The 19,217-nt window shown below is 42.9% G+C and overlaps 1 protein-coding gene across 3 annotated transcripts in view; it reads left to right on the top strand.

Moving 5' to 3' along the window:
- Positions 1 to 19,217, top strand: part of RNF144A (ring finger protein 144A) — a gene marked incomplete at its 3' end in the record, with an annotated part of 87,285 nt that overhangs the window by 43,813 nt on the left and 24,255 nt on the right. For all 3 annotated transcript variants that reach the window (XM_029595896.1, XM_029595898.1, XM_029595897.1), the window contains 2 exon segments: positions 10,932 to 11,036; positions 14,186 to 14,246. In XM_029595896.1, coding sequence (XP_029451756.1) covers positions 10,932 to 11,036; positions 14,186 to 14,246 — 166 coding nt within the window.

The raw sequence follows: 19,217 nt of genomic DNA, 5'->3' as shown, positions 1-19,217 counted from the left end.
TTCTACTCACTCTTACACATTTAGCCCTTACCCGCAACTATTTTCAGTTTCAGATTACACTATACCAACAGATAAAAGGGACGGCGATGGGCACCACTATGGCACCTAGCCTCGCCTGTCTTTATGTTGAAAAATTTGAGGAAAATTTTGTATACCTTTCTACATGGTTATGTTTCATTCCAATATGGCATTGATACATTGATGATATTTTTTTAGTATGGACCGGTACTGACATTCAGTTTTTCTTATTTTTTGACTGGCTTAACAGCTGTAATGAACACCTTCAATTTAATTTTTCCATCAATTCTTCTCATATTTCTTTTTTGGATGTTTCAGTTACCTTTTCTAATGGTAATTTCTCTACTTCAATTTTTCGTAAGAACACCGATCGAAATACACTGCTAAGATTTGATAGTCATCACCCCTCTGCTTTAAGAACAAATATTCCTATTGGGCAACTACTCAGGCTTCAGCAGATCTGCTCTTCAAAGGATGATTTTATCTCTCAGGCTAAGCAGATGCTGTCCAGGTTCAGGGAAAGAGGGTACCCTCAACGCATTCTTCGTAGAGCTTTTAAACGCGCTCTCTATGCGAATCGTGATTTTTTGTTTATTCCTCAAAATCAGACGTCAGAAGGGTACATTAATTGTATACTGCCATTTTCTACTCTTGTAGGGATATCACTACCATTATAAGCCGTCATTGGCCTATTCTGTCTTTACATAAGTTTTTTGATCGCAGAAATTTGAAGGACATTTTGGTTCATTCACATCTAAGTGATTCAGTTTTGCCAGCCACCCAAAGTCATTTTTCAGGTCATCAATCATGCAGACACTGCTCAGTCTGTTCTCACACACTATCAATAGTCACTTTTGAATATCCAGTTTCAAAATTCAGCTTGTATTTAAAATAGGAAAGTTGCTACCTGGGTAACATCAAGCTAGGTGGAGAGAACATTGCCCAAATCTCATCTTGGAGTGAGTTTCCTCACTCCGAAGGCCATCAGATCTTTACAAGAGACCACTGTTCTGTTCGTACGTGTCATGTAGAATGTCAAAGTGGGCCCCTAACCCCCTACACTCATACCTAAACCCCACCTCGAGTTACTAGGTGGCCCTACCATAGGGATACAAATACCTATCTAAGGGGATGACATTATGGCCACTCTCTCTCTCTCTCTCTCTCCTTACAAAAGGCTAACACAATTCAAAAAGGTGTTGTTAAAATTGGCACACAGCTGTGCAATAGTTCTTCACAGACAGGCTAGCCCACCCCTAACTCCTCCTATTTGCATCACACCATACAATATGATGCTATTGCATGCATTAACAGAGCTTTTCACCCCCTAATTGTGATAATTAAGGATCATCATAACACAATTTAGTTCAAAAATGCCTTGTCATGATCTCTACTCATTTGTCCTGAAATTTTTAAATAGAGTTTTGAAAAATGCACATAAAATAACTTATCTTATGGGTATATTTCAACTCATGCCCCATGCATATCAAATCATAAATACATCATCGCTGTAGAATCAGTCTTCACTGTTGAGTCATTCTCACACATGTAAACCCAGAGTTCCATATTCAAAAGCCATTTAGACAGATAACTCAAAAGTTATCCGTCTAAATGGCAAAATAGGCATATTCAGCCACTTATCTGGATAAATTACATATAAGTGCCGGATTAAAAAAAAAGGTGTTCCAGGGGTGTTCCGGGGAGGGGTTAAGTTACTTGGCTGACTTAGCTGAATATGACATACCTTGCTAAGTTAGCCCGATAACGTTAGACAACCTGCTTCTGAGCAGGTTGAATGTTATCTAGCCTTGTGTGGCCGGATAACGTGCTACTTAACCAGATATCGTTAAAAGATATTTGGCTGGGAAGCGCTATCAGAAACAGTCCAAACAAAAGAAATAAAAGGACCAGCAGGCCAATCCCCTTCCTTCCTCCCAAAACGTAATACAGATGCCCTGTTGGCCATGCTATGCTTACCCCCCCCCCCCAAACCAGTTTTAAATTTTGTGAAGTGCCTATTATTATACGCTGGGCCCCTGTCCCGATTATTGTTAAAAATGCCCCCCCCTCCCCCTCATCTACCCGGAAGGAAGATATCTGGTGCCAGCCCACCCTTCTCCCCCTGATACCTTATTTTTTCATGTCAGAAGCGAGGGACCCTCTGCGTTGCTTTAACAGAGGCAGTGCTGGAAGTGTAAGCTTGAACATGAGTTTATGCTTCTAGCGTTGCATCTGTCAGAGCAGCTCTGGAGGCACAGAGGGTCCCTTGCTCCCGGCATGAAAAAGAAAGGTATCCCGGGGGGGGGGGGGGGGGCATGTCGGGAGGGTCAGGGGGGAAGGGGGGGCTAATATTTGTCACAAGCCGGTGGCAGGAGCAACTCTGCAAACTAACAATAGAGACAACAGCAGGAATTTGCTCACCAGTAATGGACCAGTGGTGTAATATCTGTGTCTGTATTTTCAGAACAGTATCACAAGTGGCCCAACAGAACCCTTTTGTAAATAGGTTTTTTATTGTGCTTTGTTTCAAAGGAAAGTGTTAGCAGGACTGATATTTGCCGCACATGTTAGGTTATTTTTGACATGTGGCAGGGTGCAAGAGGCTAAGGTACAGTTTAAGGAGGCGTCTTTCAAAACTATGCAGATTTTTCCTATAGGTTTTCCATCAGTTTTCAAAGAGAAAGTACGCACAATTTTTTGACTCCCCTTTTATCTAAGTAAATAGATTTTGCATATTGCCCTCCCTATGGGCATGTTTTTCAAAAGTATTTACATGCTTAAAAATGGGTTTTGCACATATAAATGCAGTTTACCCATGTGAGTGGGCTTTTGAAAGTTGCTACATTATATACCATTGAATTATCTATAGGATTTACCTTGTAAATCCACGTCTTTTGAAAATTGCTAGAATAGTATATTCATTTACATGTGTAAATCCTTTGAAAATTCACCTGCATGGGAGGGAACTCATTGTCTTTCTCAAACAGACAAATTCTTATGTTATGGCTCTGCTAGAATACAGGATTTTTTTGGAATTCATAAAACATATGTCCAGTGGCTTTTAAAAGTACAGTTCATGCAAGTGATGGAAAATGAGGTAAGGGGGAACTCATGTTGCCATGACCAACTTTATCTCCTTGGAATTTTCATCCACAACCCAGAGAATGTTGCATTATTGGTCTTACAGTAAGCAATAATCCCACAATCAATAGTAAAGCTCCCTAGTGTACGCACAATCTTTTCATATGTTTGGATCCTGAAGCATCACTTGCAAGATGGAGATTATATTTTGGATTGTATTTAGATTCATTGGACGAAATTGCTTTCACATTGACTGTAAGGCATACCAGTACAGTAAATCCACTACAGGGCACTATAATTGTGAGTAAAATAATAGGTAATTGTGTGTTACAAGGCTGTTATTCCAGCAAGAAATGCTAGTGACATAACGCATAAGAGAAACCATAGTGGATTGTGACTTTTTGCCAAAATTGCAAAGTGGACTCATAGTTTTATAAGCAGCTGCCAGTTCTGGTATATAATAGAAGGGAAAGACATAGTGTCTATAATTTGCCTTTTTCTTTCTATTGCTTTTATGTATTTGCCTGAGTATAGTTTTCAGATTTCAGCCTGACAGCTCCTCATGTATGTGTACTGGGGTACAAATCCTTTATTTGGGTTTTCTATTTTGGTGTGTATCTCTCATTTTATATAATATACCGGTACTTCTTTATAGAGTTCTTTAAATATGAGTGTGTCTATTCACACTCTCCCAAAACTGCTTCTCACTCTATCTGCAGCAGCATATTGAGACATTTTACCATGAAGCCTCAAGCACTTGAATTTCTTCAATGTAAATATGTATTAATAATATATTTTCAGTATCATCAGACTCTTTCTACATTAGAGATGGAACATGCAGTGAAAGCACCATTATCCAGCTTGTCACTATTTGGAATGCTTGGTTATCTGGCATTCCGCTCAGCATTTTTTTTAGATTGTGTGGAGGCGGGGCCTTCCACGCTGCACATGCTCCTTTATGGCTGGGTGAAGGATGCGGGGACTTTGCAGGGCAGGGAGCGTGTGCACACGCTCCTTGATGGCCCCATGGCCACCAAACTGAGCGCTGGGTGAAGGAAAATCGCTGGGACTGCTGCCAAAGAAGGTGAGCAGAGAGAGAGAGCACGCCCAGAGACGTGGAAGTTTTATAATATGTGCACACATATGCGTGTATGTTCTAAAATAGCTTAGGCGTGTGTATGTGTGTGCCTAATTTTAAGCTTGTGCGCACCCAGCAGCGTAAGTCAGCTTATGGATATGCAAGGGACTGTATTTTATAACAGATGCGTGTCCAGCCAAAGACCAGTTTCACCAGTTCACCCAGTTTTTCCTAGTTCTTCCCAACTCCATGGTTCTTTGGCCTGCACTCCCCCCAGTTACCTCAGACCCTTCCAACCCTTCCCTTTTATTTATTTATTTTTTTTAACATACGCCTCCTCCATAGCAGAAATAAAGTTATGCGGCAGTGGACCTGATAGGTACCTGTGCACGCATCTCTTGGCCCCGCCGCGGAACGCCCATGTCCCTTTTTATGGCCGGTGTGAGATTTGCACGCATCGGTTCTTGTGCATTCATCCAGGCGTCTTATTAAATAGTGCAAGAGCCAGCCGCGCACCATTCTCCTGATTTTGGCATTTGCCCAGCTTTTCAAATTCATCTTTGAATGAAAACCTCTCAGAAAACAGGCATATTTGATTAACCAGCATGGACTGTACCTTAAGCATGCTAGATAAGGAGGCTTTTACTGTAGTACCTTAATTCTACTTCAGGATAGGGGCTGAAAGCATTTCTTCTCATTCCCAGTTTAGGGCTATTCACATACAGTGTCTCTCCTGTCTCATTTCTAGGATACCAGTTGGCTCAGTCTTGATTTGTAGTTTATACTTTTTAAAGAAAACTGTGCTGACTCTGCTTTCTAGTGTTTTTTTACAAATGCGTCACATGGACAATGTAAGCCTCTGCACACTCTCTTCTTACTCTCCATTTATTGCTAGCATTACCCAAAACCCTGAGCAGAGAATACTGGAGAAATGAGGGTTGCAGCTTCTTCTTGGACCAGCTGTTTCCTCCTGCTCCTTTGTACTTCCAGCTCAAGTGGAACCAGGGCTGAGCCTTTATTCGCAACTACCCAGGGATTTCCCCCTCCCACCCCTTGTTTTATATCTCCTCCTCCAAGCATGCCTATTCCAGTCTGGTCATTGCAGTGATGGTCCTTGGCCTAGCGTCACGGGCCCTGAGTCGGGTCACCAGGGGGTCGCCCTTAAGTAGTGACTTTCCTCTTTCCCTGGGGGCTTTGCTCCGGCTGACCCGTGGCCGCAGCTATTATTTACATAACCATATGTGCTATTCACTCTTACATGACCTTATTACACCAAGCATTGACTTAGCATTAACATAAAAACAAGACATTTCTTTCCACCACTATTTAACTACTCTGAACCTCTGTTAGTTTATTTAGAAACCAATTTTGTTTACCTGCAGAAAACAAATCCTTTGAAAATATGCTCCCTACCCCTAAGAGGGAAAATGTCCACACACTGGGGTACATTTTAAAAACAAATCCTTTGAAAATGTGCCCCCTACCCCTAAGAGGGAAAATGTCCACACACTGGGGTACATTTTAAAAACAGCGTGCGCACGTACTTTTGTTCGCGCAATTGGCGCAAACAAAAGTACGCCAGATTTCCGGGGTCGGCGCGCGGAAGGCTGCGCAAAATCGGCAGCCTGTGCGCGCCGAGCTGCGCAGCCTGCCTCCATTCCTTCCGAAGCCGCTCCGAAATCGGAGCGGCCTCGGAGGGAACTTTTTTTTTTGTCCCCCCCACCTTTCCCTCCCTTCCCCTATCTAACCTACGCCCCTGGCCCTACATAAATCCCCCCCCCCCCTACCTTGTTCGATGGAGTTCCGCCTGCCACTGGTAGGCGTAACTTGTGCGTGCCGGCTGGCCAGGCCCCGACACAGGCCGCTGTGTCGGGGCACTCGGCCACGACCGCCCCGGACCTCGGACACGCTCCCCAGGATACGCCCCCGGACCGCAGACGCGCCCCCGGACCGCCCATTTTAGCAAGCCCCGGGACTTACGCGCGTCTCGGGGCTTTGCGCGCCGGCGGCCTATGCAAAATAGGCCGCCGGCGCTCAGGGCTTTTAAAATCTACCCCACTGCGCATAGCACTTGCAGGGGAAAAGGGCGTCTTTTGGGGGAAGGGTTAGGGAGGCCTGGTAAAGTACCTGCCGGGATTTAATTTTGTACATTATTAAGGTCCTATACCTGCTGTACACAGAACAAGTCTGCTGAAATGTCTGGCCTCAAATGTAATTTTCTTATTCACTATTGATGCCTGGGAAAAAGCAATAAAAGCTGTGGCACTCAGCAAAATGAACAGTGTCCCTCTGTGTTGAATCTGGCTCAGTGTTCCCCCAATATGATTAAAATCAACACAATTCTAATGATCCCAAATTTGTATAGGCTTTGTTGACACTCTCTGGTAAGGCTGTGCTGTCAGTCCTATTCACATAAATTGGAAGTCAGTGTTCCCCCTCTGGGGCTCAGTACTCCATAACCATTCAAATGAACTGTAAACTGATGGAAAAACTGCCTCGGATCCCATCATAACCTGGACTGATTATGCAAAGGCATGTTTAACTTGGATGCAGATACGGCACTTGGATGCAGATATGGCACTGCTCTCTGCATTGGTGGTGGGGTGGAGGGGAATTAGGGCTGGAGGGTACTGGAAGCCAATAGTAACAGGTGGGAGAGAGAAAAAGGGAAAAAAAATTGGATAAAGTGAGTAGCTTGCTGGGCAGACTGGATGGGTCGTTTGGTCTTCTTCTGCCGTCATTTCTATGTTTCTATGTAAAGATCTTGAATCTTCTGTACATCCATAGACTTACTTTTGTTGTAAAGCTAAACTGTATTTTCAAAGTTTTCCCTTTCTGCCCAGCCCACAACCAGGTCGTCAGGGTACTTTGTGTTATTTCATTTTTACTTTTGCCTTTCACCTACTGCTCTGGACCCTGTGCCTCTAGGTGCCAGCGGTGTTGCTACTGCAGCCGCTTTTCCTTTCTCTGCCAATGCTGTGGCTGACGGAAAGCCCTAGCGAGCTGCCACCCAGAGGGAGGCAGTACAGCAGGCTGAGTCAGTAACAGCAAAGGCGAGTAAGGAAGGACTGAAAGACACCAGAGAAGGGAAGGATAAGAGACAGGTGAGGAAGAAGGGAGGGAAGAAATGCTGTGAGTGAGAGCAAACAGGAGTGATGGAGAGAATGAAGGAGATGCCAGTGAAGAGAATAAGGAAAAGACATGGGGCATGGGAGAAGTGGAGGAGAACAGATGGAGCTCCTATCCCAGTTACCCCTGAGGTAACTGGGATAGGAGGAAAGAAATGGAAGAGAATAAAGGAAACGAGAACACGAAAAAGGAGCGAAAGCTAAAAATATTGACGGGGCTGGAATGGAGAAAAAGAGTAATGGAGAATTAATTCTTGAGATACAGAGATCAAACTTTGGAGGAACTTTATAATTTTTTTAAAGAAAAATATTTTTACAATTTGAAACTTTCAGTAAAAGTTGTTACGTGCATACTGGGGGCAATTTTCTAACTTCCCACATTGCTGCAAAGTCCAAGGGTACTTTTAAGCCACAGACTTTGCTCCAGCTTTCAAAGGAAAGCGTATATGTACTTTACTTTGAAAATTAGCCCAGAGAAAAGTACCACAGAAATTTGCACCTGCAGATACTTTTTCTGACTAAAGCTACACACATGGAACCAGACTTTCAAACATCTCATGTGACCCCCAAATACACACATATAGGGGTCCACAAATAATTAATATAGTATTTTACAACTTGCAGGTTGTAAAAGCACATGCATACTTTTTCACACACGTACGTGCACTTCCGGTTTTGCTGGGGCGGGCTCATTCCAAAATGGCTCCCTCAGCAACACAGCCAAATTTCACTGCTAAGGATGTGGCCATACTGGCCACCTTAATGATGGCAAACAAGGAAATGATGTTCGCCATCTAGAGAGAGGGAAGAAACATCTGCACCATGAGGCAGGCCTGGCTGGACCTCAGAAGAGAGTTCAACCATGGAGTCTACTATCCCCAGGGTGTAAGTACCTCAAAGGAAATAGTGGGCTGGGTGGCATGTTGGTGGCTAAAGGCCAAACTGCATTTATTGATTTCAGAAGGGACAGTGAAGAGCCACGATAGTAGTGGGTCGAGGGCATGAACGGAAACGTACAAAATTACAAATGTGTGCTGCGTTAACACTTCATGTGGTTGCGTATAAACAAAGAAGTTTTTTGTAAAAAACTAAAAGTGAGATTACCTCATCATTTATTAAAAAATGAGCAGAGTCCTTTTAATCAGAGAAAGTCCTTTACAAGTGCAGATCCCTTCAAGTCAAGGTTGTCTAATCAAATATGTAAGATTCAGTCCCCCGACAATATGCTAATTGAATTGTACATAGGATTTGCTCATGTAAGTGCACGTTACGTGTGTGTAAATGGCTTTTAAAAAATGCTACAATATTAGTTACATTTACACGAGTAAATCCTTTTTGAAAATTCACTTGATAGAAGGCACTTTGCCAGGCAGAGCCCTTTAGAAAATGTTCTCAGTAGGTTTGAAAATCCCAAAACGATGCATGTAGTTTTTCACCCCTGACCTAATCACTTCCCTAGGAATGCCTCCACTGTACTGCGGGTAAAAGTGTGCGGGTTGTGGAGGTCTGTGTACACTTCTGCCTGTGTACAGAGTGGGCACATTTTCAAACAGCTGATTTACTTAGTTAAAACGCTTTTTACCTGTTGGAATCCCTTGGTCATATGCACATTGGGCACATGGTAATACAAAGAAATGGCTGCATTAGCAGGCCTGGAACTAGTGAGCAGTGGGGTCAGTTAAGGCTTTATTCATGTGTACTTTTCAAACTTTTTTCAGAAAGTGAATGAAATATGAATGCTTATGAAAGACGCACAAATGGACAGTAGCAAGAGCTGAGGTCCTGGCGATTGGTGCAGATTGCTCATAAGTTTTAAACTTGCACTAACTCAGCCACTTGTGCTTATTCATAAATGTTAAGTAAATATAAATGTGCTTCAGAATTGGCACAAAATCTTAAAACATTTTCTTTTAGCCTTATGCCAAATGGGTGCATGTTAACACTGAAAACCCTTGAGTTTGTGCACATTTTTTCTGTCCTGTTACAAATGTCACTGATGTATTTACTTTAAATCTGATGATTCTAAAACAAACTTTTAAAAATAGCATTGCCTCCCATTTGCTGCAAAACCTACATTTGCTGTGAGGAGCAAGCTGAAGGAGTGAGCAGCATTTCTCTCATTTGGCTTTCAGAAATGAAACAAAAAAGCAAACAAGCAAACAAAAAAAACCCCCCAAAAAAGCAAACAGCTCTGGCTATAATATTAATTGAGCTTGGAGAAGATGCCGGGCAGCAAGTTGTATCACTCCTTGTTTTCTCTAAGGTTTTCCACAACAAGTTGGGGGCTAGGCTACCCACTGAATGCTGCTTCAGTTAGTAACTTAACATAAGAACATGCCATACTGGATCAGACCAAGGGTCCATCAAGCCCAGCATCCTGTCTCCAACAGTGGCCAACCCAGGCCATAAGAACCTGGCAAGTACCCAAAAACTAAGTCTATCCCATGTTACTGTTGCTAGTAATAGCAGTGGCTATTTTATAAATTACCTTAATTAATAGCAGGTAATGGACTTCTCCTCCAAGAACTTATCCAATCCTTTTTTAAACCCAGCTACACTAACTGCACTAACCACATCCCCTGGCAACAAATTCCAGAGTTTAATTGTGCGTTGAGTGAAAAAGAACTTTCTCCGATTAATTTTAAATGTGCCACATGCTAACTTCATGGAGTGCTCCCTAGTCCTTCTTTTATCCGAAAGAGTAAATAACCGAATCACATTTACCCGTTCTAGACCTCTCATGATTTTTAAACACCTCTATCATATCTCCCCTCACCCGTCTCTTCTCCAAGCTGAAAAGTCCTAACCTCTTTAGTCTTTCCTCATAGGGGAGATGTTCCAATCCCCTTATCATTTTGTTCGCCCTTCTCTGTACCTCCTCCATTGCAATTATATCTTTTTTGAGATGCGGCGACCAGAATTGTACACAGTATTCAAGGTGCGGTCTCACCATGGAGTGATACAGAGGCATTATGACATTTTCCGTTTTATTCACTATTCCCTTTCTAATAATTCCCAACATTCTGTTTGCTTTTTTGACTGCCACAGCACACTGAACCGACGATTTCAATGTGTTATCCACTATGATGCCTAGATCTCTTTCTTGGGTGGTAGTTCCTAATCTGGAACCTAACATCATGTAACTACAGCAAGGGTTATTTTTCCCTATATGCATCACCTTGCACTTATCCACATTAAATTTCATCTGCCATTTGGATGCCCAATTTTCCAGTCTCACAAGGTCCTCTTGCAAATTTATCACAATCTGCTTGTGATTTAACTACTCTGAACAATTTTGTATCATCTGCAAATTTGATGACCTCACTCATCGTATTTCTTTCCAGATCATTTATAAATATATTGAAAAGTACGGGTCCCAATACAGATTCCTGGCTAGTTAGGGAATCGGAGCTGAGAGAGAGAGAGATGGGTAGTGCCCATAATTTGTCTCCTGCCATTTTCATGGCATCCAGTTAATTCTGTAAATAAAACTTATTTTTTACTTCCTTTTCAGTCTCCTACTGACAGTTGAACTCTTTAAAGCCTTTTCTTGTGCAGTAAGTGCTGTGTTCTTTACTAGCTCAGATTTTGGAAAGATATGTATACCCTGTGTTGTTTCCCAACAGTGCTTAAAGCAGTACGTCGAACTTTTGATCAAGGAAGGTCTGGAAACGGCAATCAGCTGTCCCGATTCTGCCTGTCCAAAGCGAGGACATCTACAAGAGAATGAGGTAAGCCACCTGAAACTGCAGTGGCCGATGAGCGTATATTGCGGCAGCAGTGAAATGAATAAGTAGAGGATGGACAGCATGAAAGTCAGTCTTGCTTGTCTGTAGTTTTTAGAAATCCTTATGCAGTTTTCGCGGTCATTTGTGGGTAAATTGTGACTGCATTGGTAACCAGTCAGAGCCTCTGATTTCTGTCTCCACGTTTCTCTGCTATTCCTGAGTTGGGTTTTGTAGATTTCGTTCAGCTGTCGTCATGACCCGGTGATAGGGCTGCCAACTTTGGTTGGGAGCTGTTACTGGAGGTTTCAGCACATGACATGTTGGCTTTGTGGTCTGGCTTTGTTGTAACTCGTTTCTTATGGAGAAACTTTCTCTGGGAAGAATTGGATACCGGTGTATGAATGTCAACATTTTTCGTGTGGATTTGAAAAATGTAATCTAGGCACATTATTTTCTTGCCCCAACCTAAGCACGTGCACTTCTGCTGAAAGTATGTGCATTGGGGATCCCTGCGCATGCTTTTAGCCAGATAAGGACAGGGCATTTTTCAGACTACCAGCTTACTCAGATAAATAGGTATTTACACATGTAAATGGCTTCTGAAAATTGCCCTCTTCATGTTTCCTTAGGACTATAGACAGAGAGGCCCATATGCAGTGCCATTTGTCTGGCTAAGTTTGGACTTAGCTGAACAAATGTTGAGGTTTGAATGTTGAGGTTTGTAAATCTTGCCATCTGACTGATCATGAGGCAGCCAGATAACTGGTTATTCAGCTAGAAACGTATCCCGCTGACTTGGGGGCATCTCAGGACTCCTAAAAACTTAGAACCTATCTCCATATATGATCCCTGCTATGATCCTGTGCTTTTATAAACCCTCTCCGCTAGATTCTCAAAGCCTTGGTGACTAATAAAACTCTGAGTCACATTTTAAATCAACTAATGTGTTGATTAATACTTTCACGAAAAGTTGCTACTCCCTGTGTTTGCTGCATTTCCTGGGAGATCTCTGAAAACCTTTATACTTTGCAAGTAAATTAGCAAGATCATCTTGATTTTTACATTTAAATTGACACGTGTGATAGTTCTTCCCAATCCCTGACACGGATTCACTGGAATTCTCCAATTATCTCCTTTTCATATAAAAAAAAAACCGGAGTCTCCATAACAGTTGACTCCCATTTAGTTTGCCATTTTTTGGTTGGTGCACATGTTCTCACGTGCCTTATAATGCACCATGGAGCAGTAGTGCTCACCCACCCCAGCCCAAGGATTCATAGCCCTAAAGACTATGCGTGAGATATATTTGCATACATTGGAAGCCATGCACGCCAATATATCTCATGAGTATTTATTAGGTGTGGCCTGAAACACTGGCTGGCCTTGAGGTGGGCACCACTGCTGTAGATGATCTCCAGTTACTTCATGTGTTTTCATATGTTTATCTCCATCTTATCTATGGATCCTCCTTTCTGCCCTGCTGGCCATTTTAACAGTGACACCTTTTCAGCTGAGGTCAGTGTCTTCAGCTGAACAGGCACCATTTTTTTAAATGGCCAGCAAGGAAGAATGGAGGAGCCATTCTATAGGACAGGTAAGTTTATGGGGTCCTGGAATTAGTGGAGGAGGCGGGTGCATGGAGGGAATGGGATAGTGGGTGGGGGGTAGTAGGATGAGTGGGGAATGAATTAATGAGTAGGAGGGGGTAGTTTATATGGGTGGGGGATTAGCTCAGTGGGGATGGGTAAATTAGGGAGTGGGTGGGTTTAGTGGGGAGGAGCATAATAGGGGTTTAGTGAGTGGATGAATTTAGGGAATGTGCTGGCACAATAGAGGGTGAGGGGAATATGGGGAGGCTCCGTTTACAGGAGTCCCAGGCTCGGAGAAGCTGGGCTCCTTTGAATCAGGACTTTGGGTCCCAAGGGATGTTGGTCCCCAAATTGGGAATTCCCTGTTTGTTGCTGACTGATTTTTTTTTTTACTTTTATTTACTTCCCCCCTTGGGGGGGTTGAAATAAAGTTTCAGCACTAACAGGGCAATTAAGAAAGGTACATTCACCTGCACTTGAACGCACATTTTGTGAGGGTAAACCTTACTGCTGATGCAGCAAGGAGTTTTACGCTCACAAAATGAGCGTTCAGAAATGCGTGATCAGCTCAGCGCCCTCACATGGAAGTTCCATGCAAATGAAGGCATTAAGCATTCCCTCCCGGCCCAGAGAGGAGCAGTGGCTGGGTGCACATTTTCTTAACATTAGAAAATGTATTCCTGGGCAGAGGTAGAGTAAAGCTGCTAATGCTGGACTTTCCCTCTACCTGCAAGGACAAATGGCATAGGCTTTATGGTGCATTTATTTTTTAAGTCTAACCATGGCCAGATAGGAACACAACAAAAGATGTGCTCCTAAATTAGGGCTACAGCAAAAGATGTGCTCCTATATGCTCACTCCTGTTTAGCCCCTCCGGAGTTTTAAAATGCATGGTTAGCCTGTGCTGACGGCACATTTTAACTCCCGATGTATTAGCATAGCATTAGCATACTGCATTGGGAGTTTAAAAAAAAAAAATTTTTACCTGTGCGTTAAAACTGTGCACTGAAATCCAGCACACAGGCTCTTAACGCACAGGTTATTGCATCGGCCTGTAAAACAGAAGTGAAAAAGTGTGCTAATTTTTAGCACACTTTCCTGCTTTGGAAGTAATTCCATCTGCAGCTCATTAGCATGCATTTCCATGGAAATTGCACTAAAATTAGCTCTTTTTTTTTTTTTTTTTACTTCCCATGTAGGTCACAATTTTTGTGTGCTAAAACTCTTCCTGCCTCAGAAATAAGTTTTACACACCAAACGTGTGCGCTTAAGCAGAAGTAAACCAGTGCATTCAGCAAACTGCATTTTATTACTTTGCCTCCTCAAGAACATTGCAGGGAAGCAGTGATTAATGAGTAGCTCCTGAGCTGAATTCTGTAATGCAGAGTGATAAAAAGAGGTGTTTTAAAAAATGAGAGCACTAACTGCAAACTGGCAAGCAAAGGCCCGACCCATGTTGGATGTTAACACTTTAATGTATTTTTTAGGTTTCTCTGCCATATGAAAGAATCAACTCTTTCTGTATCTCTATAATTTGATATTTGCTTAATTTTATTTTACTAGATTGAGTGCATGGTTGCAACAGAAATTATGCAGCGGTATAAAAAGTTGCAGTTTGAAAGAGGTATGTAACAGTGTATTTTCCACTTAACACACCAGTCTTTTGACAAATGCAATTGAAGCCTTATAATATCAACTTGTTGGCTAATGGCAAAATATTGATAATACGCAGCTGTTTGTTTTATACCAAGTAAGAAGCATCAACACAGAGAGGCACCAAGGGCCTTCTTGGGCAATTTGGCAGAACCTCAGGGAACTGAGAAGTTGTTTTCTATTAATCAGGAAGTGTAAACATGACAGCTATGGGATGAGATTCCAGCTAGAGTGATGTGAGATAACTTATTGTCAGGCTTATTGTACCTTTATCTGCCAACCTGCCTTTCAACTTAAACCGATGAACTCAGCTATTGACCAAAATCTGCTTTTTCACTGGCCTGCTAAACAATAGAGGGGGTAATTTTCAAATGCACTTGTGCATATAAAAACCTGGCTTTTATGCATGCAAGTGACTGTTTAATAACAACTATGGCGAGCATACACAAAAAGTAATTCCTTTCGATTTCCAAAAGAATGAACATAAATTTCAACCCCCTCAAACCCTCCCCCCCCCCCCCAGAACACCTGTTTCAGCGATAGCCAACTCCTGGTTTTCAGGATATCTATAATGAATATATATTATATATATATAAGATATATTAGCTTAAAAAGGAGGTAGTGCATACAGATCTCGCTGTCATGTGTGCTGCTCTTGGAGACTGGAGCTGGCCGTCTCTGATTATGCACGTAAAAAATCCACAAGGGAATCGTGGTCCGTGGATACTTGTACCTGCATGCCCACTGGGGCTGTTAGTAAAGAGGCACTTGCACGCATAAAACCGGATTTTATGCATGCAAAGGTCTTGGAGAATGACCTTCATTGTTTCAAAGATGCTTTACTTTCCAAAAGCATGGGTGTAAATCCACCTGCACAAAGTTAACATCTGCTTTTGAGCAAATTGGATTTTGTGCATAAATCTGCTTTGAAAATAAATTCTGCAAATAAAAAGTAGCCACAGATTTAGCCTATGCAGGGCTGTTTGAAATGCACCCTCAGGAAGCACATAGACCACATCATTTTTCCATTAAATGTTCAACTTAAATCTGTTGATGTGTGCTGTGAGCTGTATTGCTCTGTTGTTTGAAAGGCCAGTGTTTTCTCAGGCATTTTTCTAGGTTGCAATGAATGCTGTTTGTGCAGCGATAGAAATATTGGGGTGGCTGTGAGGTTAGGTGTTTGATCAGTAATTGATCTGCCTGGATTACTTATTCCTCGAAGGCCATTTCAAAGTGCTAGCAAAGAATTATTTTGAGCCATGATTTCTCTGAAAAGTGGTTTAGGAATGCATTCTTCTGCTTTGCCTTTTTTTTCCTTTTTCTCTTTTCTGTTTATACCTCCCTGCCTGACTTCTCATTTAAAGTGGACCATTTGCCAAACACTGACCAGCACAGACAAGCACAACCTCTTGAAAGAAGACCACCATGGTTACCTGGGTTTTTTTTTTTTCCCCCATTGCTTGTTTTAACTCAGCTCACCTTCCAGCACACTTGAGCAAAAGTCTGTTCAGATTTTACATGTTGTTGTTAGCAGCATAAATACTATCAATTTGAGAACTCAGTTGGCAGTTACAGCAAAGCCATTCAAGTTAACCATTCTCATTCTGATATATGTTTTATTCCGGAGGCAGTATTAGCATTTAGCGTTTTGAAAACTCTTCTTCCTTTTAAAATGGCTGGGTATGTTTACGAGATGGCTATCTTTGCTGGAAGTCCACGCAGGCCTCACCCTCGTACATTATTGCAAAGTGCCTGGGTACTTTTTGCCCACAGATTTTGTAAAAGGGAAGGCAGGTGCGTTCTTTGTCTTTGAAAATGGCCTAAGGAAAATTACCCACACAGATTTCACACCTGACAATTTGTGCAGTTCCATATTTTCTGGCTAAAAATCCACGCCTGCTTTTGAAAATCCCCAAAGAATACCTCCCACCTACCGCGAATAAAATTCCATGTACAGGAAGCCTAACTTTCAAATCTCTCTATGGTACAACATGCATGCACCTAAGTGGATACACAGAAATTTTATAAAGGATTTTATAGGATTTTATAGGATTTTATAAAGGCTGCGGTGGGAGATGCACAGTTTATAAAATACGATGTAGTTCTGCTCAGAAAGTATGTGTGTTTGTTTCAGGAGGCGCAAATTTTTCCATTGCAAAGAAAACGCATACTGTCCCTACCTATTTTATAAACATGCATGCGCATATTTTAGGTACATAAAAAATAGAACATGTACACATAATAACCTCAATTTTTACTGGGAGGCAGGTATTTTATAAAGTACGCGTTTATAACCCATTTAGAAATACTTGTGCATATACTTGAAAAGTATCGGTTCACTGATACCTCTGCCAGTTTACCCAGTCCATCTCCAGTTCACCTAGATTCTCTAGATCAGGGGTCGGGAACCCATGGCTCGCGAGCCAGATATGGCTCTTTTGAGGGCTGCATCTGGCTCGCAGACAAGTGTCGCCATACTTCGCTGTTCCCCGCTGACCCAGCTGCTCCCCGGTCCTCCGCCGCCCGGGCTTAAAATGCTGTCAGCCCGGGCGGAACGCGGCAGGACAGCTGGAGTCAGCGGCACCGGCGTGCTCTCTTCTCCCCCCCCGCGGCCCGGAAGAGGAAGTGGAGAGCATCGGGTGCCTGCGCGGGAAGAAGAGACCACACTAGCGTGGTCTCTTCTTCCGCGCAGGCACCCGATGCTCACCACTTCCTCTTCCGGGCCGCGGGGGGGAGGAGCAGAGGGCACGCCGACTGGAGTCATCCGGGTGCCTGCGCGGGAGTCATCGGGTGTCAGCCGGGTGCCAGCGCTGGAGTCATCGGGTGCCTGCGCGGGTCTTCCCGCGCAGGCACCCGATGCTCTCCACTTCCTCTTCCGGGCCGCGGGAAGAAGAGAGCAGCGCGGCTCGGAGGAAAATGAAAATCTTCAACCGCGGCCGATGGGACTCCGCCTTCGCCTCCGCGAGGGCTGAAAATGAAGGAGGTTAGCGTTGGGAGGTGGCTGCTGCTGCCGCGAGTTCCCGGGGGGGGGGGGGGGGGGAGAGAGAGAGTGAATGAATGAGCGAGCAAGCATGTGTTTTTGAGATCCTGTGTGTGAGTGAGAGATTGCATGTATGTGAATGATTGAGAGCCTGTATATGTGAAAGAGAGTATGTCTGTGATTGAGATCCTGCCTGTGAGAGAGAGAGCATGAATGTAAGTTTACCATTGGGAACCTGTATGTGTAAGTTTGTAATTGAAAACCTGTTTGTTTGAAAGAGTATGTGTGTATGATTGAGATCCTTTGTGTGTGAGAGAGATCATGTGTATGTATGATTAAGAGCCTGTGTGTATAAGTAAGAGAGAGATCATGTGTGTCTGTGTCTGATTGACAGCTGGTTTAGGTGATGGAGCATGTGAGTATGTGATTGAGAGCCTGTGTTTAAATGAGAGAGAGAGACCATGTGTGTATGTATGTGTGTGATTGAGAGCTGATTTAGGTGAGGGAGCATGTGAGTATGTGATTGAGAGCCTGTGTGTAAATGAGAGAAAGAGAGGACATGTTTGTAAGCATGTGAATGAGAGTCTGTGTGTGAGAGAAAAAGACAGCATGTATTTATGTGATTGAAAGCCTGTGTGTGTGTAAGCGTGAAAAGATAGACAGCATGTGTGTAAATGTGTAATTAAGAGCCTATATAAGTGAGAGAGAAAAAACATTTGTATATGTGAGTGACTGAGAGCATGTGTGTATAGGTGTGTCATTGAGAGCCAGTGTGAGAGAGAGCGCTGGTATGTGACTGAGAGAGGAGAAAGTTCCAAGCAAACCACCCCACCTCCTGCTAATTCAGAACAATCTCAGGACACCTGGATATCAAACGTTCCCAGGTATGCAGAGCAAAAAAATGTTTGTATCCTTATTATTTTTCATTACTGGATCTTTGTGTCTGCTATTTTGAAATATTTTGTTGGTATCTGGAAATGTTTTATATGAGTTTTTAATTATTGGATATTCCACTCATCAGCTGTTTCGAAATATGTTCTTTTTGTTAGTACAGTTTTACTGCTGATGATTTTATATTTCTTGATTTGTTTTATAAGGATGTGTGATGTTTCTTTTTTCCTTTGTTACACTGCATACAGAGACTCTGGCTTGTTGCAGTTTCCAATTCAGTTTTTGTCTGCATGCTTCTTGTTATGCGTTTTGGTCTCTTTATTCTATGTTAGGTGAGGGACAGCACGTGATTCAGGTGAGGTTTTCTGCTGGCGTGTAGTTTCTGTGTAGGACTCTATAGCAGCCTGACTTGGTCCGTTTTCCTAATAGGAGATGTATTGGTGTCTTAAGGCCTGGTGTAATATTTTCAGAGACTTATTGTACTTTAAAAGTGTGATCTTACATAAAATGCACACATTTACTTGTATTTAGTTTTAAACATATTGTATGGCTCTCATGGAATTACATTTTAAAATATGTGGCGTTTATGGCTCTCTCAGCCAAAAAGGTTCCTGACCCCTGCTCTAGATCTTTACCCTGAACCCCCACCAGTTCACCCAGGCCTCCCGCCCAAAATGGCAGCAAACAGTTTCACTTGCAACAGTTCTGATTTTGCTTGCACCAGTCAATTAGCAGGTCTATGCAACGCACCTGCTATATTTCAGAACATGATGAACGACATCCTGCGGGACCTGCTGTACAAGAGTGTCGTGGTATACCTGGATGATGTCCTGATATTTTCCCAGGATTTGCCCACTCATCTAGAGGATGTCAAGCAAGTACTACGCCGACTCCGTGAACACCGGCTCTACGCCAAACTCTCCAAGTGCGAATTTCATAAAGACTCAGTGCCTTTTCTTGGCTATATCGTGTCTAAAGATGGCTTCCAGATGGACCCTCAAAAGCTCGAGAGTATCAAAAATTGGTCCCAACCTATCAGCCTGAAGGCCCTGAGACGATTCCTGGGGTTTA

Source organism: Rhinatrema bivittatum, chromosome 3 (assembly GCF_901001135.1).
Source record: "Rhinatrema bivittatum chromosome 3, aRhiBiv1.1, whole genome shotgun sequence".
Taxonomy (NCBI): Eukaryota; Metazoa; Chordata; class Amphibia; order Gymnophiona; family Rhinatrematidae; genus Rhinatrema; species Rhinatrema bivittatum.
The sequence above is the reverse complement of the archived record's forward strand: the minus strand, read 5'-3'. Positions and strand labels throughout refer to the sequence as shown.